This window comes from Equus caballus, chromosome 25, assembly GCF_041296265.1.
Source record: "Equus caballus isolate H_3958 breed thoroughbred chromosome 25, TB-T2T, whole genome shotgun sequence".
Classification (NCBI taxonomy): Eukaryota; Metazoa; Chordata; class Mammalia; order Perissodactyla; family Equidae; genus Equus; species Equus caballus.
This window is the reverse complement of record NC_091708.1, coordinates 42,138,534-42,164,733: the sequence shown is the minus strand read 5'-3', so window position 1 is coordinate 42,164,733 and position 26,200 is coordinate 42,138,534. Positions and strand designations below refer to the sequence as shown.

The following is a 26,200-nucleotide window of genomic DNA, read 5'->3' as shown; positions in this document are numbered from 1 at the left end:
GTCCAATGGGCCTGCTGTCCTTATAAGAAGAGGAGAGACACAGACACAGGGAGAAGGCCCCGTGACGACAGGCAGAGACTGGAGTGACGCCCCGCAGCCGGGAAACGCCCAGATGCCAGCCACCTCCAGGAGCTGGACGAGGCGAGGCAGGGTTCCACCCAGGGTCTCGGTGGCAGCGAGGCCCTGCTGACGCCTTGATTTGGGACTACTAACCTGCAGAACTGTGAGAGAATAAATTTGTTGTTTTAAACCATTGGGCTGCGGTTGCTCGTTAGGGGACGAATGCACTGTCGGCAGCAATGGCCAGCTCATCCCTGTCTCCCCTCCTGTGGGCCGCACAAAGCCCCATGCAGGAGGCTGGAGTTGGGGGACTACGGGCCGTGGGCTGTGACGGACAGACCGATTCCCACCCTGCGGGGCTGCCGCCTGGCTGGGCAACCTTGGGCAAGTCCCCTCCCCCCTCAGGCCTCAGTTTTCTCATCCATACGATGGGCACGTTCGTCACCCCACGTCATGAGGTTGTTAAGAGGCATCGATGAGTCTACACACAAAGCACCTGCTCCAGGTATCTGGAGCCTCAGCCTCAGCCTCAGCCCGACACATCTTTACCCCGACCCTGCACTCTGGGTGCAGCCACTTGGAGCGTCCCACTCGTCTGTGACAGGCACGGCTCCTTTTGCCTCCTGGCCCTCGCCCGTCCATTCTCTCTGCCCAGAACACTCCTCCCCGCCTTCCTGGCTCACTCCACTCATCTCCACCATCTCGCCTGCCCCGGGGCCCGGGCCCTGGGACCTGATCGCAGCACTGAGGGCCCTGCATGTCCCTCATTGCAGCTCCCCTCCGGCTCGACTGTGTCTGCCTTGTCCCTTGTCCGCTTCCTCGGGGGCAGGGACGAGGCCAGCAGGGAGGGAACGAGCTTCCTCAGACTGGAGTGAGAGAGGGTCTTGGCCCCCAGGGGAGATCTCAGCGGGGCCTTCAACTGTCCACGACCCAGGCCCTGGGCAGAGCGACCTGTGTGGGGCCTAGGGGAATGGAGGGGCCCCTGACGGTGACCTCAGGGAGAGGACCAAGCAGCCTAGAAAAGTCTAGGAGTCCACTGCCCCTGACCACCTGACACCATGGCCCGACTGGGGCCGAAGAAATCAGCCGCCACGTTCACAGACTCCTGCTGGACACTCCCCCGAGGATAAAACCACGCGGGACAGGGTCTGATCGCATGTCATCTGTATTGTCACAGGAAATGCACATCCATAACGGTTGACTTGGAAACGACCTATTAGGTCACACGGAGTCCGGCCCCTGGGGGCCAAAGTGGCACCGATGCCCATGGCCATGGGCTTTCCGTAGGCGGTGACCTGGACACCTGGTCTCCCCAGGCTGAGGGCCTGGCACCGGGAGAGGCCAGCTCGCGCCTCAGGCCCTTCGGCTCCTGGGCAGTGTCTCCCAACACATGCTTGAGGACATGGTGGTTCCTTGGGGGGTTAATGGCTGTTCCATGAGAAAAGGGTTCTGTGGTCAAATCAGTTTAGGAAGCATGGGTTAAACAAGGTTCCACACAAAGCTTTTCTGCAGGACTTGTCAGAGCCTTTCTGACAATAACAGCCCTTGTGCATGTTCAATATGGGGCAGAGTTTGCAGCATTTCCCAAATTTATTTGACCACAAAACCCTTTTTCTTCCTAAAGCATCTTGCAGACTAGTGTCCGGTGGCTAGTGTCCATGGGGTGCCCTTTGGAAAGTGCTGCCCTAAGCTATCGATGACCGTTAATGGCAACGGCACCTGTGTTGGGTGGTGGGTGGGGGTATTTGGCCAAGCATCGTGCTGTGGCGTGGTGGGCATGGCCAGGAACTCAACAGTCATGACGAGGAAAGGACAAGACAGGCTCGGCCTCTGCCCGCCATCTTGGTTCTCGCCTTTTGTCTCCAGAGCAGAAGCTAAGCAGGGCTGTCCCCACGGCTGGGCCGAGGCCTGCCCAGGGCGACTGGGAGTCCGAGGAAAGCACCGGGTGCTACTGGATAAGCCAGTCCGCGGGTGGGCCCACCTGAGTTCACCAGCCTCCAACAAGATGAGGAAGATGAGCTGAGGGCGCCTGGTCCACCCCTCCCCTGTGGGCCCTGCCTCCTCCTGCCACCTCTCTCCAGCCACCCCAGCCCCGGAGCCGCAGGTGGCGGCTCACCAGGCGGAGATGAGCATCTGGCAGGTGTTGGAGGACATCCAGACCAGCTCCACCAGGCGGAACTGGAAGTAGCCGATGATGAAGCCCGAGATGACGTCCGTGATGTGATGGCGTCCGATCATCACGCGGGACAGGCCCACGCAGAAGGCCCAGAGCACCAGCAGGATGCGCAGGGGCACGGCCAGCACCAGGTGGCTGAGGAAGAACTTGGATACCATGGCCGCGCGGCTGGCGTGCCCGGCGGGGAAGGCGTAGACGTCCATGGTGAGGTAGTCCAGGAGGCTGGGGCTCGTCTCGAACGGGCCTCGCCGCTTGATGAGCTTCTGCACGCTGGCCACCGTCATGATGTCCAGGAGCAAGGCTGTGGGCAGGAGAGGGGCCCGAGGGACTGTCAGTAATGCCTCCCACCTCGTCTCCCCTCCCTCCTCCCTCGCTGTCTCCCCTCCAGCCGCACTGGCTTCAGGCACATTCCCACCTCAGGGCCTTTGCCCGTGCTGTTCCCTCTACTTGTCCTTCCCTGGGAACATTCACGCGCCCTCACTCCCTTGGCAGAGAGGCCTTCCTGCCCACCTGTTCTCAAAAGCCCATCGCTCTCTACCCCTCCTCCTTGCTTTCTTCTCCTTTACAGCCTTTCTCACCACCTGCCACGTCACGCACTCTCTCCCCCACTGTGGCGTGCGCTCCATGAGGGCCAGGGCCCTGTCTGCTCACGGCTGGGAGGCGTTTGCTAAAGGCACTGAGAGAGAGAGAGTGGTGACCAGGGCTCTGGTGGGCCACTACGGGCCCCTTGGAGGATCTGTAGGGTCCCTGGGCCGGTGATCTTTCTCAAAGGACCTCACTGAGGACTCCGCCTGCCCTGAGAGCGAGATGTTACCACCCGCCATCTTTTTAAAGTTGACGTGACATTCATGTGACACACAGTGAACCGTTTTCAAGTGTACATTTCGGTAGTATTTAGCATACTCACAAGGTTGTGCAACCACCACCTGTATCTAGTTCGGAAACATTTTCATCACCCCAGAAGGAAACTCCATACTCGTTAAGCAGGCAGTCCCCGTCCTCCCACGGCCGCTGGCCATCACCGTCTACTGTCTGTCTCTATGGATTTGCCTCTTCTGGACGTTTCATATAAATGGAATCAGACAGTGTGTGGCCTTGCGTCTGGCTTCTTGCACGTGGCGTTGTGTTTTTGAGGGCCATCCTGTTGTAGTGTGTGTCAGTGCTCCTTTCCTTTTCAGGGCTGAGTAATATTCCACCGTCTGGACCTACCAGCATTTGCTTATCCATCATCCATTGATGGGCAGTTGGGTTGCTTAGGCCTTTTGCTTTTGTGAATGGTGCTGCGATGAACAAGCGTGTGTGAGTGTTTGCTGACGACCTGCTTTCCGTTCTTGTGGCTACAAACCCAGGAGCGGTCTGGCTGCATCAAATGGTGACTCTATGTGTAACTTCTCGGGGAACCACGAAACCATTTTCCACAGCAGCTGCGGCGTGTCGTCCCCATTTTACAGAGGACGCGACAGAGCCTTGGAGCTTGGAGACTTCATACCTGCTGCTCTTTCTTTCTGGAATGTTCCACCCTTTCCCTCGCTGCTGACTTATTCCCCCTCATCCTTCAGGCCTGAACCTAAATGTCACCTCCTCCAGGAGGCCTTCCCTGACCTCCAGGCAGGCCAGGCCCTGAATAGTACATTCCCAACACGTCACATTTCTCCTCCTGGCACTTACTCAGCTGCGACTAAGGAGGTCGCTGGGTGGAGAGGTGCTCAGTGTCAGCTTCTCGCCCCGCCCTCACCACTGCTTCTTGGAGGCCAGGGCTATCTCTTGGTTCATAGGTTTATCCCCAGGACCAGACAGAGTGGCAGACTCCAAGTATCACTTGAGTCACTGGCCTGGGGCACAGAGCCAGAGGGCGGGTCTCTTTCCCCGTTGTGGGAACATGAGGGAGACCTGGGTCTCCATCCATCCTGCCTCCACCATCACCCTGCTGTGTGGCCTTGGAAAGGCTACTCTGCCTCTCTGTGCCATTAGATGAATACATGACGCCAAGGCCCCAGTTTCACCCAGCTGATCACGGTGGCACCGGGGACAGCCAATGTAGGGGTTCTGGGCAAGCCTCGCCCACCCTTAGAAAGGCCCTTGGAGGCTGCAATGAGGTCACAGCACGTGGAAACCCTTCTTCAGGGGACACATAAGGGGAAACCAGCATTGTGGTACAGTGGCGAAACTCACGAGTGTCAGTCAGAGCCCTGGGTTCAAGTCCCGGGCCTGGAGCCTCCCTGCGGTCTGACCTTGGACAAGTCACCCAACCTTCCTCATCTGTAAGATAAGATCATGGTACCTACCTCCTGGAGGGGACGTGGCATGGCGCCTGCAGGGTGACCAACCGTCCCAGGTTTGCCTGGGACAGAGGGGTTTCCAGGACACAAGACATTCAGTGCTAAAACAGTGATGTCCCAGCACGCGGGGACAAGTGGGTCCCCCCACGTGCCTGGCGCACAGGAAGAGCCGGAGAATTATTGGTGGAGGATTATCATCAAAAGAGCTCGCCCAGGAACTTTGCAGCCCATGTCAAAATTGTTGGCCTGCAACCGCTCTTGCTCAGAAACCAACACAAAAAACTTTGGGGAAAAATGACACCATAAATGCTCACTGCAGAAGATTTACAAAGCAGAAAACAAAAGTGAGATATTTTTTTTTTTGCAGAGAAAGATTCGCCCTGAGCTAACATCTGTTGCCAATCTTCCACTTTTTTTTCCTCCCCAAAGCCCCACTACATGGTCGTATATCCTAGTTGTAAGTAAAAGTGAGATTTTAAGTCACCTGTAATCCTGCCACCCAGAGTAGCCACTGTTCTGGAACCTTCTATCCATCTATAGAGCGTAGATTTAATAAAAGCTGTAACATGCTCTACACATGCTGCTCTGTAACCTGCTTTTGAAAGTCTTGGCCCACTCCCCGAGCTGTAAGCATGAGGCACCTGGTGTGTTCATTTAACAGCTACAGCCCTGGGCATTCAGACTGCTCCCAGATGGCACTGCGCTCCCCTGTTCATGCAGAACTTCCCGGCCTTCCTCATTTCCTGCCCTCCGCAGGCTTGCTCCTTGCAGTCTGGGCTCTTGGTTTGGGATTTGAACCCCTGGCCTCTCCTGGGCCTGCCCCTCTCATTAGCCACAGTCTGGCTGATGTCTGTCCACCCTGCGACGTGCCCGGCCAGCTAGGGAGGGGGCAGGAGAAGGAGGCGGTGGATGGAGAGGCTGCCCAGCCATGAGGGGAGGAGCCTGTGGGAGGGAGGGAGGGAATCTTGTCCTATATGCCCCCACAGACAGGCATTTCCATGGCAGCTTCTTCCCAGGAGCCCAGGCCTCCCAGGAGGCGGCTGGCCGGGGAGGTATGTGGCCAGCCAGCCTGCATGCTGCTGAGCCACAAGGAGGCCAAGCCCAGGCTGGGAGCCATCTGGAGCCTGCAGGAGGTCACAGTCCTGGGGGGAGAGAGGGACCAGGGACTGCCAGATCCCCAGGGTAGGTGGGTGCTGGAGACAGGCGGCTGCATCTGACTCCTGGGATTCTGGCCTAACCGAGGAGCTGAGGCAGGAGGCCAGGCCAAGGCTGCTCCCTCACCTGGCTGACAGGCTCTCTCTGCCTGGGGAGGGGACAACTCGCGGGGTGGGGGTTAAAAGTGCAGGTTCCAGAGTCACAGGTGGGGCTCGAGTCCCAGATGCTCTGCTAATGAAGAACCAGTCCCCTCACTTGTCAGAGCCTCGGTCTCCCCACCTGTAAGAGGGGCTGTGGCAGGACGAAAGGAGCTCGTTCACGCCTGGGAAGCATTCAGCGCAGCCAGGCGCGTGGTGTGGGGGGCACAGCTGGTGCTATGGGTCCTCAGCCCCAGCCTGGCCTGACCCCGGGAAGCACTTGAAGGTTTTCCGACCCCGCAGGCTGGGTGGCAGCGAGCAGGTGTGTCGGTGAAAGGGTGTCCTTCTCGGAGTTTCCGAGTCAAAGTTACCTGGCCCGGGTTCTGACACCTCCACCACCTGAAGGAAAGTCAGAGATTTGGGGCCCAGGGGCTGGTGGGCAGTGGCTGGCCAGGGTCTGGGTGCCAGGAGGGCTGCTGGGGTCTGGGGGGGGGGGGCGTCAATGAGGACCAGGACCGCCCAAGGGAGATCAAAACGTGACCCTGAGATGTGGGTCATCTGTGCAATTGGTGACCAAGTTTCTCAGCCAAAACGCAAGGCTCAGCAACTCGGCGAGTCCCTGCGGGTTTAAATCTGCCTTCCCAGACAAGCGTCAATCCTCCTGCAGGCGCCCGGAGAGAGCTGGGGCTGCAAGGAGGAGGCAGGAGGGAGGGGCAGCAGCCGCACCTCTCTGGGCTGCCTGCTGGATGCAGCGGGCTCAGGGCTCACTCTGATGCGGTGGCTGAAGGCAGGAGGGCTGTGCCTCGACCTCCCCAGGTGCCCCAGCTCTCCTCATGGGCCGTCAGGATCCACAGGCCAAGAACACGTTTCCAATTTTTTAGCAGCAAACATTTTTCTCCCAATGAAAGCACACACAAAGACTCAGTATATGAAGCAGATGGAAGAGGCAGCCCTGTGGGGAAGCTGGGGGGGTGGGGGAAGCTCCCCTGGTCCCCAGGGAGGCCTCTGAGGCTGCCCGGTCCCATGATTAGAAAACCTCGTATCTGGGCCTCTGGGAATCTGCTGCTGTTTCTGTCTGCTTCTGCCTCTTGAGGCCATAATGAGGTGGATACTGCCCCTTTGCCCCGTGCCCTTTGGGGACCATCAGCTAGCCTGGCCCGTCCCATCCGTGCCTGGTTCGTTCATTCTCTTGACCTCCAGTTCTTGGGCATTGCCGGTTCTTGAGTACATCAGGCATGGGCCAGGCCAGGGGCTGCCATCTGGCCACGGGGGGAGACTGGCAGTAGGGAATGGCGACACAGATAATTCCTTTACACATATGATGGGCCCCTGCTCTTGTCCCCTCATCACACTGCAGCCGTCTGACCGTCTGTCCGTCTGTCTGGTGCTGAGGGTTGGAGGTAGAAGAGGCAGTGGGACCACACGCTGAAACCCAGGCTGGCTCTCCAGCAGAGCCGATGGCCTCTGCCAGGCCTCCCACCACCATGCCCCTTCCTGCTGCCATGCAGGCCGCTCTCCCCTCCTCCAGCGCCACAGCCGGCCCTTGGTGTGACTGTGCTCCTGACACCGTCAGCAAGTTATCTGGGGCCCAGAAATAGAAGCAAATGGCACCATCACTCAAGGCTCCGTCAATTCCACTCACATGGCCCTGTCGGGTTCCTTGACCTACATTCCTTCCCGGACCCCATGGGGAAGGTCCGTCCGTCAGGAAGATCGGGGGTTAGGAGAGTGGCCAAAGCTGTGTGCCGCCTGACTTGCTGTGTGACCGGGGCAGGTCACCTAACCTCCCCCAGCCTCCACTCACTGCAGTCAACTAGGGCGGCAGCCATACACCTGGGCTCCAGAATCAGAGACCAGCTTCAAGGTCGGCTGCTTGCAAATTGCATGCCCTTGGCGCGGCCACCCCTCCAAGCCTCCCTCCCCTCCTTGATGACGGGGGATCTTCCTGGAAGCTGCTCTGAGGGCCTCGTGCAGCAAGTGTTCCATCAATGGTGCCCGGGGGGCAGGGCTCGGCCCCAGCACCTCTCATGCCGTCCCCGCGGCAATCTCCACCCTCAGCCCCACTCACGAGGTGGCGTCTGAGATGACTGAGCCCCCCATGCAGCAAGCACAGTTATTCTGAAGCCCTGCTGTCCTGGCGGCCTCCCTGTCCTCAGAGGGTGCCCTCTCTCCTCCCCCATCCCAGACACCCTGGGGTCCAGTGCTGGCCAAGGAACCAGGGTGCTGGAGTTGGGGAGAGGGGTCACCAGGGAGAGACAGGAACCGGAGCTTTCTTAGAAAAGACCTGCTCTCGTGGGGGACTCGGAATCAGCTCCTCCTGAGGCTGCCTGTCTCTGCGTGGCTGTGTGTGGCGGGGTGGGGCTGCCCGGAGGCAGAGGGGTGCCTGGGATGACTCTCATGACCCTTTCAAGCTTGTGCTCCTTTCACTGTAGGACCAGCTGCTGAGATGGGGGTCGGAAGGAGGGGGCTGTGGGCTCAGCAAGGGGCCCCTTGCTGGCTGGTGAGGGACAGGTTTGTAGGCGGCGTCTCTCAGGGCCTGGAGGAGGGGTCCTAGCCCTTCTGCCCTGGGCAGCGATCCCGCCTCTATGCCCTCATTCCGGCTTTTCCAGGAGGTGGGGAACCAGCCTGCTCGTGTTGTGGGGCAGTCTCAACCAGCCTAAACTTTCTGAAGGGTGTTTGGCTTCAGACTCAGCGTCTTTTCATGTGTCCCGTGCCTCAGCTCTCCCCTTTGTAGGAACATCTCGGTGGGAAATCGTTAGGGATGTCCACCACGATTCACGGTCAAGGATGTCCACTGCAGCATTCTTCATCACGCTGGAACACGCACACCAACCCAATGCCCTTGAGCAGGAGACAGAGGGGACAAACTGTGGCCAAGTCTAGACAATGGCGCGCGCCGGGGTTACTGCGAATGACGAGGCAGGTGTGTATTTATAGCTGCCGAAGGAGAGTTATGAGGTTTGTTAAGTGGAAAAGGCCAATTACCAAACAGGATTTACAGCAGGATGCCATTTTTGTAAAATAAGATGTAAATGCATTTTTATGCAGAGGAAAAAGTCTGGACGGCACCACAGTAAATGTTAACAGTGCTTCTCGCTGGGTGGGAGGATCAGGGTGACTTTCATTGTCTTTCTGAAATTCTGCACTTAAAATTTTTCTTAACCACAAACACGCATTACTTTTGTACATTTTTTTAAAAGTTATTTTTTACAAAAGGACAAATCTTGCATGACTGCACTTTTGTGAGGTCCCTGGAATGGACAGATTCATAGAGGCAGAGAGTGGAAAAGCGGTTACGGGGAGCCGAGGGCCGGAGGGACCCCGAAGACACTATGCCAAGTGAATTATGCGAATGGGGGCTTTCTGCTTAAAGGGGACAGCGTTCTAGTTTGGGAAGATGAAAAAGTTCTGGAAATGGATGGTGGTGATGGTTACACAACAGCATGAATATACTTAATGTCACTGAATTTTAACATTTAAAAATGGTTGAAATGGTAAATTTTACGTTACGTGTATTTTAGCACACACATGCAAAAGCTGTTTTAAAAACCAGTGCACTGGTCCAGAAGGACACAGCCCCTGGGGAGGCGGCAGTGAGCAGAGTGGTTGGGTTGAAGGAAATCCCGAGGGGAGGCAGGAACACTCCAGTCTTTTAGCATTGGGACCTCCGCTCTGTTGGTGTGAGCAGTGTGTGTGTGTTTGTGTGCGCGTGCACACGTACACATGTGCACACGCCCAGCATCTCTCCTGACCAGGGCAGCCCCTGCCGCCAGCCAGAGCCAGTGCCCCACCCTCAGCACTCAGGGGGCTGACACAAGGGGCTTGGCTGGTCCCTGTCTCCCGTGGCCTGAGTGATTCCAAGCGAGGTCTGTAACGTGGCAGATTTCCATTTCCCACCTGAAGAATCTCGACACTAATGCCGCCTCTATCTATCTCCAAAGACTGTCAGGGTACAAGGAAATCAAGATAGTCAGCACAGAAGTCTGAGGACACCATGCCATCCCTCCGCTGACTGCCAGGCTCTGCTGGGACCGGGTCTGAGGCAGGGGCAGTGCAGAGCCAGACTCCTCGCTCTTTCATTTCTTGTGTTAGCTGCAAGGGCGGCTGCCATGACAGTGCATGAGGGGGCCCTGACCCGGGCGGGGGGCAGCCAAGGGCCCCCGGAGGGGCCGCCGGTAGCACTGAGCCCCACTGAGATGATGAGAAGTGAAGCTGGGAGAAGGGTACGGGGAAGGGGAGGGACGTTCTGCCTCTGCGGAGCGGGCGTCTGCAGCAGGAGGGTTCCTGACAGTGAAGGCTGGGGTCAGTCTAAATATCCATCAATTAGGGACAGGCTATGCCTGCCTAGTGGACGGATTGTCGCCTAGGCTGTCCCAGGGAACAGGAGCCAGTGGACCGGGGTGGGAGAGCTGACAGAATAGATTATATGCAGGGGTGGGGGGGGTGGGGGGGTGGGGGGGGAGGGGAAGCGAGCCATTGCAGGGAGGGCGGGTCGGTGGTTGTGGGGGGCGCGGCGTTGCCGCAAGATTGAGGAGGCTGGTTCTGGCGTCTGAACCCCTCACGCTTGATGTGAATGGACGTGTGGGGCCGAGACCAGGATTCCAACCGGAAGTGCACAGCCCAGCAGGTCCATCACGGCCTGTGAGAACCAGGTGGCGCTGGGTGAAACCCTGCAGGTCATTTTAGAAGCACGTGATAATGTAGTCTGTGCACAGAGAAAAATCCAGAGGCCAGTGACCCAGACTGCAACAGAGATTACTCCTTGGGAGGGGTCAAAGGGAGATGCTCACTTTTCCATGATCTGTCCTTGTAACGTTTGAGATTTTCTTTCCTATAAGAACGTAATGACAAGGTGCTCAACACCGCTGACCACTAGGGAAATGCAAATGAAAACCACAACAAGGTACCACTTTCACACCCATTAGAATAGCTATGATCAAAAACTCAGACAATAACAGGTGTTGGCGAGGATGTGGAGAAATGGGAACCCTTGTGCCCTGCTGGTGGAGATGTAAAATGGGGTGGCTGCTGTGGAAAACAGTACGGAGCTTCCTCAAACAGTTAAACATAAAGTTACCGTTTGACCCACTCATTCCACTTCTGGGTATATATCCAAAAGAAGTGAAAGCAGGGACTCCAACAGGTGTTTCTGCCCCCGTGTTCATAGCGGCATCATTCACAATAGCCAAACAGTGCAAGCAACCCAAGTGTCCACGGAGGGATGACGGATAAAAAAAAATGTGGTGTATCCACACCATAGAACATTATTCAGCCTTAAAAAGGAAGGACATTCTGACACCTGCTGCAACATGGATGAAGCTTGAGAACATTGTGCCACCAATTGAAATAAGCCAGACACGAAAGGACAAACGCTGGATGATTCCACTTATGTGAGGTCCCTAGAGTAGTCAGATTCATAGACACAGAAAGGAGGATGGCGGGGGCCAGGGGGGTGGGAGATGGGGAGTGAGTGTTTGATGGGGACAGAGATTCAGTCTGGGAAGATGGGAAAGTTCTGGAGACGCATGGTGGTGATGGCTGCACAACAATGTGAATGTGCTTAATGCCCCTGAACTGTGTGCTTAAAAACGGTTAAAATGATGTTTTATGTTACGTATAGTTTACCACAATAAACAAAGTGACATAGAAAAAGAAGAGTGTCTAGTTTTCATAAGCAGGAAAATCTCCATAAAGAGACTTTTATAGATCATGGCAAGAAGACCCGGAGGCCGTTTCCACCAAGGACATGCTCGTGAGGAAGCCAGGATGGGCTTGGTGAACAGGCATGGGCCTGCGTCACCTGCCACCTGGCTCCCTTTGGAATCATCCAGCCAGGGGCTGCAGGGGAGGGGCGGAGGAGGGGACCAGGTCATCTCACAGGTGTCTAAAGCTTGGAGGGGATCCGGAGGGAGGCTGGACCTGGCACTTCTTTCGATAATGGTGACGGCAGTGACGGTGACGATCACGGCCACACGAGCGCTACCTGGCATGAGTGTCTGTCCAGCAGTGTGTATAACTCTGCAATGAAGCATCCCAGCAACTCATTTGACAGATGAGGAAAATGAGGCTCAGAGAGGCACAGTCACTTGCCCGAGTTCCCACAGCAGGGCTGGGACTGCACCCAGGTCTGGCCCACTCTGGAGCCCAAGCTTTTGCCAGCTGCTTAGACCCCTCCTGGCATTAAGGTTTCCAGAGGCTGGGCAGCATGCCCTGGGGGAGGGGACCCAGGGAGCAGTGCAGACAGCTTCCTCCTGGCCCAGCTGGGACTCTTTCCAGGCTCAGGGGCTGGAGCTCCCATTGCCCAAGGCTCCTGATTTTGCCCCTTTTGGGCCAACGGGAGCCCTGGCCCCAACTGGACAGGTGGAGGCCTCTACTTCCGGCCCAGAGACTGCCCCCAGGAATTGCTGGGTGCCCTGGTGCTTGAAGTGGCTGGGCCGGGCAGGGCTCCCTCACCGCCCCCCTACCCAGGTCCTACAGTTCCCACCACAGTGGTGTCGGCCATCCCCCGGGGCATGTCCACATGCCACCCACTGTGCCATGTGCTTCCCCGGCTCCCTGTGAGTCCCCACCAGAGCCCTGAGGCCCCAGGTACAGATCAGGAAGCTGACTGAACCTCAGAGATGGGAAGTGTCTTGACTAAGCTCACACAGCAAGTAAGGGTCAGAGCAAGGATCTGGACAAAGCCCACTCGGACTGCAGAGCCTGCACTCTAGGGTTGCAAGGCCCCCAGGTCCCCCCAAGACTAAAGGACAGACAGGACCCTGCAGTTGGTGCTCAGCGGATGGTCTGTTTTCTGCAGGTGGAGAACGGCTCCGGGAGCCCGGCCTGGGGGGTCGGGCCGGAGCTGTGGGCTCAGAGCCCGCCTGGGCTATTGGAGCAGCTTTCTCCCATGAAGCGGAGGGGCTGGGGCCACATCCCCACGAAGTGACCACCCTGCCTGCTCTGAGCGGCCTCATGCCAGGCCCTCATCTCTCCGTGGTCTCTCTGTGAAATGGGCCGTCCACCTGGCCGGCAGATGGCGGCGAGCCGAAGGCGAGGGGTTTGCAGCCCGAGGACTTGGATTTGGCTCCTGGACTGGCCACCTACAGCTGTGTGGGACGGGCAAGTCCCTCTGCGCCTCAGTTAACTCATCTGTAAAATGGGTGTATTAATACTAACCTCATAGGGTCATTAAAAAGATTTTAAAATCATGCAATATGGGACATTCATGGCATCGTATCTGGTACATAATAAAGCCCAATAAATGATGTTTTTAGAAACATGCAGTGACTGTCATTCTCACTCAGGAAGGGAGGTACTTGAATCTGGTTCTTTGTCCCACGGAGCAAACACTTTGTGCCACAGCAGCTGGTGGCTGGAACGGGCCAGAAACCTCATCTCAACAAGGTACAATTCTCCCAGTTCTGATCCCAGCCCCACCGCCCAGTAGCTGGAGGACGGGGGCAAGTCATCTCTCCATGCCTCAGTTTCCCCTCTTTAAGTGGGGCAGGATAGCAGCTTCTCTCTTGTGGGGAGGCTTGAAGTGATGATGTGGTTTATACAGAACCGGTCACATCGTAAAGACTGGACGAGGGACGAGTCCCGCCTCACCACCTCCGTCACACAGGAGGGACGTGCAGACGGGGTCTAGGAAGCGGGACGAGAGGGACAACCTTTGACATCAGGCCACCTAACCTGCAGCAGGCTATTCTTGAGCCACTGCTGTGTGTGGAGCTACAGCGGGGAAACCTCAGATAATAGAGCAGGTTCTGCCCCCAGAAGCCGCTGGCCCAGGGCCTCAGCCACTTCGCTCTGTCTCCCTCCCAAGCCCACGGCACAGCCTCTGGAAAGAGCACAGGCCTGGATGTGAGGCGGACCTGGTACAAACCTCCAGCTCCGAAGCCCGGGCCAGGTGGCTTTATTTCCCGGAGCCTCAGTCTCCTAACCTGTAAAGTGGGAATGTCAACAGCCCTCGTCATGTGGGACCATTGATTTGGGCTAAATAACAAGTCACGTGATGTGAATAATTGAGTAGTAAGAACGAGAACACATCGACGGTGCCAGACCCCGCCGTCTCCTCCTCCCCCGGCCTACCCGCGGAGCGTCCAGCCCCACTCTCCCTGAGACCCGAGTGGGGAGACACATGTCCTCGTAACTTCCTCTGGGACCGCAGTTCTCAGTGGTCCCACCCACAGCCCTTGAGGAACCAGGACCCTTGCCAGTGTTTGCTGTGTCTGAGACCCCTGCCCACCTGCACCCCAAATGGTGGCCATGCCAGGAAGGGCGAGGGGATCAACGTGGGCCCAGCATGGAGGGTGAGGCAGAGGTTCCCTGAGCACCTGGGGGATCTGGAGGTGCTGGAGGGTGGACCGGCCGGGGGCCAGGGGGAGGTGAGGGCCCGCCTTCCACATGGGTCCCACGTGGCACCTGGCACAGGGCAGTGCTCAACTAAAAGACACTGGTGGCAAAGACTTTGGAAAAACAAACCAAAGGACCAGCTCACTGGGCCCTCTCCGCTGGAGACTCACCTGGGGAAACAGCAGATAAGTCCTCCAGGAGGCCACGAGTGGGTGGGAGCCCCAGATCGGACCCCCTGCACCCCCAGGCCCTATGGGAGAATCCTGGGCAGTTTGCAGGGTCCTTGAACTGAGCAGGAGGGCATGGGGGCAGCACACCTGCACTGCCTGCAAGTGGCCGATGACCTCGAGGACCCCAGACCATGGGGTGGGAGTTACACAGTGAGATACCCCGCTCCAGGAACCCCACCAGACCCCAGGCCATCTCCCTCCAGGCCACTGCCTCCAGCCCCCAGCCTTCCTCCAAGCTGCCTCTGGGGCCATGGTGCACTTTGCCAAGAGCAAGGCCCTTTCTCGGGGGTTCCCACAGCGTCTCCCCATTCTCAAGGCCCCCATTTTACAGGGGGCCCTTGTCTGTGCATCCCTGGTTCTCTCTTCCCCAAGCCAGAGGCTTGCCTATTTCTGGAGCACCCTTCCTGCCTAACCTCATTAGATCATTCCAGTCAGCTTCTGAGGGCCCCACTGGTCCTCGCCAGGGCGGGGCGGGCTCCCTCCCAGAGCCTGGCGGGTAGGTGGCGGGCGGCGGGCGCACTCACCCAGAAGCAGGTTCATGAGTACCTCCTGGCCAGCCAGCGTGCTGCTCTTCACCAGGCAGAGGATGGTGCCACCAATCCAGGGGATCCCATGGCCCGTGATGCCAATGAGCTTGACCATGGAGCGGGCGCTGGCCCAGGACGCGGCCCGGCCGGCGCACACCCCCAGCCGCTTGGACATGCAGATGTCGATGGCCAGCAGGGAGTTGAAGGCGATGCCCTTGAAGGAGGGGTTCAGCTGCATGCAGTCCTCCTCCGGCAGCTGCTGCGACTGGCGCCGCTCACGGGCCCCGTCCCCAGGGCCTGGGGGCTGTACCGAGGGGCCTGAGGCCTTCCTGCCCGAGCTGCGGGGCTCCGGGGCGCCCTTGGGGGGCTGGTTCAGGGACAGGAACTCGGCCCGGTTGAGGACGTTGTTGCGGTCCCGGGCGCGGGCCCGGCTCTGGGAGGCTGGCATGGTGACGCTCACAGTGTGAGGGCCGGTGCCAAGCCGGCAGCAGGGCCTTCTCCCCGAAGACGAGCTATCCCAGAGCCGCCACGGCTCCCTGCCTCCCTGTCTTCTCTGCGGCCGCTGTTAAATATAGAGTGGAGGATTGCACATGGCTGTTTACCTCCGGCTGCCACCAGGCTCCAAGGGGACGTCAGTGCCAGCTGGGCAGCCAATCGAGCCCACCAGTGTGGGCCAGCACCAATGGAGCCACCGGGGAGGCGGACGAGTCCACAGCTGCGGCCTGGCTGCCTCGGGCCTGGGCTATTTAAATCTTCCAATGGCTCACTCCCGGGCTTTGAAGGACTCTGGGAAATGTAGTCCAGCTGCTGCCCCGGCCTCACTGTGCCCCCAGCCAGAGCCCCAGACGTGGGCCCCAGACTGACTCCTGCTGTTACCAGCTTCCTCTGACCAGTCCAGACCCCTGAGAGCCAGGCCTGCCTGCCCCACTGGCCTGGGCAGCTTGGACCCGGCCCCACGGACTGGACAGTGGAGTGCAGGGCAAAGGCCTCTCCAGACAGCAGATGGAGTGAACGACGTCACTGACAGCATCATCTTGGGTCCGCTGGGGCCAGGCCCAGCTCCTCCCCTCTGTGACAGCATTTCATTAAGCTGGCAAGCTGGGTTTTTTCTTTTTTTTAATCAGTCCTGAATTTGTCTCCAAGGCACCACAGTCCCATCCCGCGGCCATCTGTAAGATTTGATTTCTGGGAGAGGGAGGGGTAATGAATCAGTGTCTGTGTATCTGTCCCCTGGAGGTTGCCTCCATCGCCCGGAGTTTGTGAAGGACAGGAGCACAACAGCAGCTTCAGGCAACCCAGAAATAGTTCCCGCGAGCCTGGCGCCGGGCTGGGTGCCTGTGCTACTGCAGCGAACGAGACACTCCCTCCCTGTCCCTGGAAACCCACAGTGCAGTGGGGAGTAAACAAATGACACACGTCAATGATTGCAAATGTGCAGGCGTGTGGCGGGATTGCAGAACCAGGGCCCTGGGGCCAGCCTGGGAGGCGTGGAGGGCTTCCCCCAGGAAGGAGGAACAGGTGGGAGGCCCCAGGTGGGGGAGAACCTGCTCCACGTGAGGCCTGAGAGGCCCGTGTGGCGGGTGCACGTAGTGAAAGGGGCCAGAGAGGCTGCAAACCCAGAGAGGGCAGACCAGGAGGGCCAGGTGAGGACTCGGGCTTTGAGTCCAGCCTCGCTGCACCCACCTGGGCGACTGCAGGCACCCTAAGTCCCTACGCTCCTTCTAGGGCTGCCTGGCCTGGGCTTGAGGATGAGGCCACTGGTTGATAGTGACCAGAAGAGTTAGGAGTGAATGCCCTGGTCTCACCATTCAGGTCAGCCGAGGCCGTCTGCCCAGCCGGGATGGAGGCAGGAGGACGCAGCTGCCCTACCAATCATGGAGCCCACCAGTGAAGACCCAGGCCCACCCCACAGCCTCCCAAGAACAGGAAGCTCCCTGTGGTGGGGGTTAGTGCTCTCTGGCCACAGGGGACCGGCCATGGGCTCCAGGGTCAGAGAGATGGGGGATGACCTGGGGCTCCACCAGCAACTAGCTGTGGGAGCTTAGGCAAGTCACTTGGCCTCTCTGGGCCTTGGTTTTTCCACCTGTAATATGAGAATAATAGGGTCCACTTTCCAAGCGTTGTGGTGAGGTCACCGAGATGATGTTTGTAAAGTGCTGAGCAGGGTTCCTGCCACATGGTGAGCCTTCCACCCTACTGGTTAGGAATTGATTCCATTTAATGAATGAGGGCCAGTCCTCTCTCCTTTCTGAGTGCCCCCTTCAGAAGGGCCCACCCCCATGGTTGACCCCCACCCCATACCTGGCTGGAGTGAAGCCAGACTCCAGGAGCCCTCAGTCCTATTTCCTTGCAGATCCCCTGGCATGCCTCTTCCAGAGTATTCCATTCAGACCACACAGCCACAGAGGAGGATGTCCCAGACTGTCACATGCACATCCTGCCTCTTGGGTGTAGCCATGATGGCCTGTGCTCCCTCATCCCGGACCCTGGACAGATGTGCGTGAAGACGTGCACAGAAGGCCCGGATAGCGGACAGTGTACTGAGCTCTCCATGGGCTTTAGCTCCTTGACCCCATAGAACCAACCTTCTTGTGAAGTCGTGCTGTCATCCTCATTGTACAGAGGAGGAAGCTAAGGCTCAGAGTATCAAAGGCTTCCAGCTGGGAGGCCCAAAGGAGGGGAGATCAAGCAGTCCCTGGGGTGGGACATGAGGGCCTCCAGACTTGTATTCCTTGGGTCACAGGGCCCTAGACATTCTTGCTCACCTCTCCACCAGGGTATCACCCTACTCTCCCTAGGTGGGGCCCATGACCCGGGATGACCTCAGGAGGGGCACAAGAGCCCAGCCTAGATAGGGGCTATTAATACCCAGACGGCTGTGTCAGCATCTTGGTCTGGCCAGAGCTGCCAGCATGTTCTGAGGGCCACAGTGGGCTCCACACTGGGGAAGGCCATGGAGTCGGATTGGCCTCTGGCCCAGGAGTGGTTAAGAATGGGCTCTGGAGTGGGACAGCCCCACGTTCAAACTCTGGCTCAGCCACCTCTAGCTGAGTGACTGCAGGCAAGTCCTGCCTGCCCTCTGACCTCTGTTTCCCCCCAGAGGGCTGGTGAGAAGACAGTGTGAAGGGCTCAGACCGAGACCTGCTCCTCCCCCTGTAAGGGGGGTTACCGTGTTCACATTCTCAGGCAGCGGAAAAGCAAGCCCCGTCCCTTTAGGAGCACCTACCACAGGCCACACGGTCTCCCTTCTCAAGAGCCTGAGAGTGCATTCATTCATTGAATCAATGCTTTCGTTGATCTCTTCCTGCAGCCTAGTTGGAGAGATAGGATACACACCCACGAAATAACTAGCCAGTTTATGAAACAGTATAATTTTACCAATAGCTTTATTTTTTCTTACTGCCAAAGTGTTACATGCTTACTGCAATAAATTCAATAAATATGGATGATATAGGTCTAATGCTACTGCCCAGAGACCACCACTGTCAACCCGCGAGCTGTCAGGGTGCAAAGGGATGCTCAGTTGTTTCAGTTCCACTTATCAAAATATTTTACAACAACCCAGTATTAAATAATCAGGAACAATATATATTAAACAAACTATATCTATATGTATTGTATAAATATACAAATATGCATTTAAAAATATGGTCACATTATACACGCTTTAAAAAAACAACCAATCCTGGGGTCCAGCCCCGTGGCCGAGTGGTTAAGTTCACGCACTCTGCTTCGGCAGCCCAGGGTTTCACTGGTTTGGATCCTGGGCGTGGACATGGCACCACTTGACAGGCCATGCTGAGGCGGCATCCCACATAGCAGAACTAGCAGGACCTACTATGTACTGGGGGGCTTTGGAGAGAAGAAGAAAAAAGAAAGATTGGCAACAGATATAAGCTCGGGGCCAACCTTAAAAAAAAAATAACCCATGCTTCTCACTTATTATAAACCTGGCCATGTTTCCATGACAACCCATCATTTTTTGATGGTTCCTTGGCACTTTGTCATGTGGATGGGCCATGCTTTATATAAGCCATTCCCCATTGCTGGATATGTAGATTGTTCCTCTTCTGTGACTATTCAAAACTATTCTGCCATGGCCATCCTTGCATATACACCCCATGCACTAAAGCACAATATAAATAAGTGGTTAAAGTGGCAAGTGCCGAATAAAACAGTGTGCTCGGGGGCACCCCCATGAGATCTGATGGGCCAACCTGAGCGGCTTACTGCAGCACCCAGGCCTGGGGGAGCCTGATGGGATCAAAGATACTTCAGGGCAAGTCCACCCACCCTTTTCCCACGTTAGAGATGAGGAAGAGCAGGCCCAGAGTGTGACATCACCTGTGAGGCCACGCAGCTGGTCAGGGCCAGATCTGGGACATGGGCCGGCTGGTCCCTGTAACTCTGAGCCTGTGGGCTGTCTTCCTGGCCATGTGTCCCACAGCTTCTCTGTTCCCTGCCTGGTTGGCCTCCTATGTCACTCACTCACTCACCTGCCCATTCCTGGAACACTTCTTGAGGCCTGCTGTGTGCTAGGCCCCATGCAAGGACCAGTGGGAAGGGCAAGGATGACTCTGAGGTGGCCCCATGCCCGCAGACCACCTGGCCGCCCCTGCACCATTGCCCCACCTGGCCTTATCCACGTAACCTTCCTGTTCCAGCTCTGTCCATCGCCGAGAGAGCGGCGGGGTGCCAAGTGAGGTCACTTGCCGGGACCCACAGCTGCTAAGAGGCAGACCAGGATTCAGATTGCAGTCTCAGCCAGAAGTCCTTGGCCCTAAACACTTGCGTACTCGGCCTCCCTCTTATTGAGATCAAGAGAGGTTTTCTGGCAGCTTCGTGGGATCTAGAGCAGTCTGTGCACGTAGACACTTGCTATTTGTTGTCTTTAAGTCTTTAAGATAGATTTACTACTAATATTAATAAGCATATTTCTCATTAACTTGTTCTTAACACTTGCTCTGCCAGACTCAGAGCAAAGCGCACGTCCCTACGTCTCCATGTTAACTGGTCACAGCAGCTTCATAGGCAGGCTTTCCGTCTACACACACATGAGAACACTGAAGTCAAGGTGAAGGAATTCCATCCGGGCCGTCGAGGGAGCCAGCGGGGCCCCTGGATTGAAACAACAGCCCGATACTCCTTTCCTCTTCTGCTCTTTTCCTTTTTTCCTTCAGCCTGTATCCTTTCTAACACGCCACACTGTGTATGTGTTCCTGGCCTGTGTCCTTCTAGCAGTGTCAGCCCACAGGGCCGGGACTCTTGTCTATTCGCTGGCTTATGGGACCAGGTGCCTCGGCCGTGCCTGGCACATAGAAGGCACTCAATAAATAGCTATTGAATGAATAAATGACTGATTCCTGAGCCTGGCCTCTAATCTACCGCAAACCTCGCTATCAAAGACCAGGCCAAGAGGAGGCCGGTTATTCGAGATAATGACCCCAGAAGGGAAGGGGAGGAGAGTGTGTGCGGAGCTCCGCTCTGGGGCGGCAGCTGCGGATACGCACAGCTGGAGGCGAGAGGAGGGAGGGGGAGGGGCGGGGTCCCCCGCCAGGAGTGGGAGGGAGCCCCGAGGAAAGTGTCTTCCATCCCCGCCTCCCCCCGCAGGCGCTCCCGCCCCTGACGGCTTTCTCGGTTCGCACGTCCAAGGCCGCTCCCGGGTTATTTAGGTCGGGAAACCTGATCCGCCGCCGGGTTTATTTTAGCACCTTGGAGAACTCCCAGTGCCACACCCGATCCCCGGCCGCGCCCGGCCTGCGACGCCGCCTCGGTGCTCCCCGGGCGGCGGGCGGCGGGGCGCGGGCCTGGCCGGAGCAGCCTCCGGGGGCGGCGGCGCGTCCCCCCGCGTCGGAGGGATCCTCAGCCCCGCCGGTGCCCGGGCCGGGTCTGTGGGCGCTGCAGCTCCCGCCGCCTGGCCTCGGGGCGCCGCCGAGCTCAGCTCCTGCTCTGGGGGGACAGCTGTGCGTTGGAGAGGCCGTCCGGGGAGGAGAAGGCGTTTTGCGCTCAGAACTGGAGCTCTGGAGGCTCCGATGGGGCGGCCGGGCCAGGGGGGCAGAGAGAGCAGGCGGCGGGAGGCGACGGGGCCCAGTAGGGACCGCCCTTGTGGGAGGCTGGGAGAAGCAGCCCGTCCCCCGTCCTTAGGGACCTCGATTCCGCCATCGGAATCTGCATCCCGCGGGGACCTTAGATACCATACCCCGCCCCTCCCTGAAAGAACACCCAACACACCCACAGGCACAGACACAGACATGCACACACTCAAATATACCCACTCACACCCACAAATGTGTTCATGCACACTCACCACCACACATGCACCCTCAGATCCACATCCTCTCACCCTCACCCATAGACACACACGCTCATAGAGATCTTCACAGACATACATTCAGACACACACCATCACGCACACTCACACCGACACACACTCACAGTACCGGAACACGCTCTGACACATCCTTATGCATTCACACACTCTCACAGAGACCCTCACACAAAGCACACACTGTCATACACAATATGCACACACTCATCTACACCCACATCTCTTACGGTCACTCACACCATCACCCACCTCATACATGTACCCCCATGGACACATGTACACATGCCCTCACAGACACACAGCATACACTCATGGGCATATACACTTACTTTTGGACCGACCTCACACATAGTTACACACAACTGTCACATATACCCTCACACACAGAGACACACAAACTCACACCGTCGCACATTCACTCACACACTCTAACCTGTGATATGCTCACTCACACACACCATCACACTCCCCCCCGGAACACGCCTCCTCTGCCCTCTCCTCCCCAAGCTCGATACTGGACACGCACACACCAAAGGGACTTCCTTGTACGCGCCCTGATTTATAGCAATCGATACATACTCGTAACCGTTCTGAGTATGAATTGTACCTATTTATTATTTATATTAATTAATACCTCCACCGATCATTCCTGGAGTTATCCCCTGACATCGCTCTGGCGCACGGGGATGTAAGGGCTGCAGGGACCACACCTGTCTGTCGCAGCCCTGGCTGCATTCTCCAGTGTTTCCTGAGTACTCAGCCCAGCACAGCTGCCCAGTCAATACTGGGGAAGGAACACATGCATGTGTGGGTGATGGGGAGGCCAGCTGAGAAGTCCCAAGCCCTGCACAGCCTGGGAGAAACATGGTTCTGACCCTGTGGCCAGGGTCACAAGAAGACCTGAGCTTCCAGATTTGTGGCCGCCCCAGTGCCCTGAGCCACACAGCCATTCCCAACAACAGGCCACTACCCCTCAATGGAGAGTGACGTCGTCACTCATCTGGGGGTTATGAGACCTGGGTGCCAGTCCCAGAGTCCTCCTTGGATGACCTCGCTAGGCCTGTGTTCCCCATCTGCAGGGGAGGCTGTGGGGCCAGCCCTCTCCAAGGTCCCGTCTGCGCTAACCTGGCCGGGCTGAGCCTGCTCCCTGCAGAAGCGAGGCGCATCAGTGACGCCAGGGGGGCCCTGCAGCCTCCTTGCCTCTTGCTGCCCGCCCCCCGCCCCCACCCCCAAGCCACCGCCTAGCCCTCCGGCCCTGCCCACCCAACTCCCAGGTGGACATTCCAAGCCTCACCCATTGGCTTCCAGTCTGGTCCCAAACAGTTTCGGAGAGAACCCCGTCTCCCGGGGCAACAGAATTCCAGCATTAACATTTCCATCTGCAGAACAAGGCTTCTCCCTTCGGTGAAATGCCTTTGCGGTCTCATGATAAACACACCCGTGGAGGCCGAGAGCTCTTGGAGGACCAGCTGCAGCCTTGAGATGCAGGTTGGTCCATGAGGGGGAAGAAGCCTGAATACTGTCTCCACTGGCCTCTGAAAACAAGGTCCCTTCAACTGCAGGGAATGCTGGTGAGAGCACTTGCTGCCACAAACCACCAGCCTCCGGGGCTCAGAGCCAGGCTGCCGGGTTCAACCCACGCTCCCTCTTCCCCAGGCCTCAGTGTCATCTGTAGAATGGGGTCGTCATAGGATCCAGCACAGGGGTCACTGTGGAGGGCCGAGAAGATGACGTGTGCGAAGGCCCTGCCTCACAGGGATGCTCAGTGAGGAGAAGCTGCATCCGCTCTTTCCGCAGACCTGGGAGGGCTCTCGACTCGTTTGGGGCTGCGTGTTAAAACCCTGGTGCATGGGGTCATGTTGTTTCTACTCTGATTTGTTGTGTGTCTGTGTTTTCAGGACCTCTCTGGGCCATGTGCGGGGAGTTGAGGGACCTTGTTCTCCCACTGACAACACTTTGAGCTTCCAAGTTGTCATACTGAGGATTCACCGTCTCCAGGCGGGGGTTGGGGCTGACCCTTCCACTGTCCCCGTCACTGGTGACGTCACAGCAGAGGAGTCTGCGGAGACCGAGTTCTGGGGGAGGGGAGGGGTCTGGGGGGCAGTGTGTGTCCCTGTGGTGTTGGGCATGTCAAACAGCCGCCCCTTTCCTCTGTTTGGCAGATGCCAGCACTTCACACTCATGTGGACGCATCGTGGGCCTTCTACATATGCTGAGACAGCTGTGGGTCTGTGCCCAACACCCACAGGGCTCCAGAAAATGCTGAGCAGGAAGAAGGGCTGCGTGGGGAGGCAGGAGGACAGAGGGGCCTGAGAGCTGGGCAGGCAGCCAGAGCCCTGAAGACTCATCAGGAGCTGGGACGGAATGCACGCGTGAGCCGAGCCCAAGCAGACCCTCCATCGGTCAGGGCTGGCCCTGGGGGAGCCAGTTCCCAGCTCAGGGGCCGGCAAGCAGGCCCACGGACGCTGCCTGGGCCTCCTCCTGCAGACCAGCCCTCCAACTAGCCCGAGACAAAACACTGGAGAGGGGTGAGGCAGAAGGGGAGGCAGCTCTGGGGCCGAGGTTAGGGAGGGGCGTCTTCCCACCCTGCAGGCACCTGAGCATGGCTTCTGCTAGGACTTACCAGAGACAGGGCTTTCTAGTGTCAGGTCCGTCCCGGCTCCGAGGGGCTGGCCCAGCTAGCCAGGGTGGCGGCCTGGAGGAGGAGCCGAGTGTGGGCTTTGGGTTTGCCTGATCTCTCCCACCCCTCTCTCTCCCTGACCCCTGGGTCTCTCTGTACAGCCCACCTCCCGCGGTCAAGGTGAAGGGTAAAGGAGACAGCGTTCGCTCAGGCAGCGCCAGACACACAGCAGGTGCTTCAGCATTACTGTCACAAACCCAGGCAAAGCCCAGGGCTGAGGCGAGTAACATCACTTCCAACGGACACGGAGGCGATCCATCCCCAGCAACTTGGCCACTGAGTGAGGCAGGTTAGGGCCCTGGCTCCTGTTCTTTTCACATCAAATGAGAAAGATGTGCAGCTTGGCACATGTTTGTGGCACACCCACATCCTTGTTGCCAGGATGGCATCCCTGCCCTTCAGGAGCATCCTGGTCAATGGGGTCTGCTCTGTTCCAGGCAGTGGAGGTGACAGGGGTTGGGAGATGAGATGGATACCCTAAAAGTTAATATCTTACCTATATATAAACTGAATAGCCTAATAATTACCTGATGGCAAAGGAGGTGTGGAAGGCCATAGTGAATCCCAGGAGGGCACAATACTTTGGGGGGGCCATGAGTTCACGCCAGGGAGAGGCTACAGTGGGTTAAGAGGCCAGGGAAGCCTTCTTCCTGGAAATGGAAATTCACATGGGGTGGGTAGGAGACCTGTGCTGTCTAGGGTTGTACCATGGGGCAGTAAACAGGTCATGGGGGCCACCCCGCCTTGGTCTCAGTCAGTGGGACTAGAAATAAGCTGCCTACTAGCTGGACTCGAAAGGGACGAGTCCTTGCTAGGCTGGGTGCAGGGCCATGGCAGCGAGCGGGGTGAGGGCAGGGCTGTGGCTGGGGACAAGGCAGTGACCACTTCCTGCCTGTGGCCTGAGCTGATGCTGGTATGAGATGGCTCACTTGGCCAGGCTGATCATCGCTCAGAGACCTCCAAGTGGCCAGTCCCTCCCCCTCCAGCCCTTGTCCTCACTGGCTCACAGGATGCTCTGGCTTGGGGGTGGCCAGAACCACCTGTCCTGTGCGGGGCTGTGGGCACCTTTGGAAGTCAGAGTTAAGGAGGGAGGGCATGGCTGTCCTGTGGCTGCCAGGTTTTCTCATGTCACAAACCACTCAGGCTTTCCCTGGGGTGTAGTTGCAAGGTGGGGGTGGGGCCACTGGCTGCTTAGAGAGGTTCCCAGCCATCACCCTGCAGTCAGGGTCAAACCCCTTTTGAATCTCTGAACTCAGACCACCAGGGTCCCAGTCTCAGCTGCGACACCTGCCAGGCTGGGGCCTTGGGGCAAGTCTTTGAGTCTCCCAGCTTTGGATTCCTGCTCTGTGAAATACACATAACAGACCTCCTACACAAGGTGGCTGATGGTGGATGAAACGATGAGCTTGTATCTCGCTGGTCACATTCGGGGCCCAACAGGCCTGACCACTTATCGGGGTACCCAGAGGCCCAGTTCGGAGGGAGCAACACAGGGACCTGTCCCCCCAAACTTCTCTCCCCCACCCCCACCTTCCCAGTCCTGGTACCTCCCAGCGCCCCTGCACTGTTTCCACCAAGCCACCACCCCACCGCGGACAGAAGTACCATGGCAGAGCGTGCTCTGAGCTCGGGAAAGCCTGCTGAGTTCAAAGGGCACGAGGAGCAGCCCACCTGGACCCGAGACAGAAGCCGAACTACACTACCCAGAATTCCCGAGGCTAGCTACAAAGGAAATGTCGTTTGTGCAAGGAGAGGCTCAGCTCCCCAGCAGCTGCAGAGAGAGGGGACAGAGAGGGGGGAGAGGGGGAGAGGATTACCAGGGGGAGGGCGGGCTGTGTGCGGGGAGCGAGGGTGGAGAGCAGGGCCGGCTGCGAGGAGGAGGCGGCGCCCGCCCGCCCGCCGCCGCCGCCTGCAGACCTGCAGCCCCGCGGGGCCGGCGAGCGGGCGGCGGTCCCTGCGCGCTGCGCTCCGGCTGGCGGCTGCGGGCGGACGCGGGGCCAGGCCGGCGCAGGGGCTGAGTTTCTGCAAAGTTTGACCTGGTTGCCTTTCCGATGCCGCAGCAGAGCGAGGAGGCGCGGGGCGCGCCAGGCGGCTGCGGCGCGGCGGCGGGGCTGAGGGCGACAGCACGCTCACAATGATCATAAAATAAAGGAGACGCGCGGGGTGGGGGCGAGAGAGCCCCGAGCCTCACCCCTTCGCCCCCAGCCACCCCCCAGCAGTCCTGAGCTAGGAGGAGGTGGGGGCTGGGGGCGCCCGCGCCGGCCTCAGACCCTAGTAGAGCCAAAGGACAC

The 26,200-nt window shown here is 58.1% G+C and overlaps 1 protein-coding gene and 1 long non-coding RNA gene across 2 annotated transcripts; one reads left to right on the top strand and one right to left on the bottom strand.

Moving 5' to 3' along the window:
- Positions 1-1,209: 1,209 nt before the first annotated feature.
- PLPP7 (phospholipid phosphatase 7 (inactive)) lies at positions 1,210-16,180 on the bottom strand. The gene is made up of 2 exons (XM_001498987.6): positions 14,899-16,180; positions 1,210-2,537 (listed from the first exon to the last, which is right to left on the bottom strand). Exons 1-2 carry the CDS (start codon positions 15,347-15,349, stop codon positions 2,173-2,175), a joined length of 816 nt encoding a protein of 271 aa, XP_001499037.2. The 5' UTR covers positions 15,350-16,180; the 3' UTR covers positions 1,210-2,172.
- Positions 16,181-22,687: 6,507 nt separating this feature from the next.
- On the top strand, positions 22,688-25,440 carry LOC138920737 (uncharacterized). Its single transcript, XR_011432451.1, has 3 exons — positions 22,688-22,800; positions 22,886-23,757; positions 24,011-25,440. It is a non-coding gene; the product is annotated as an uncharacterized lncRNA (long non-coding RNA).
- Positions 25,441-26,200: the final 760 nt, after the last annotated feature.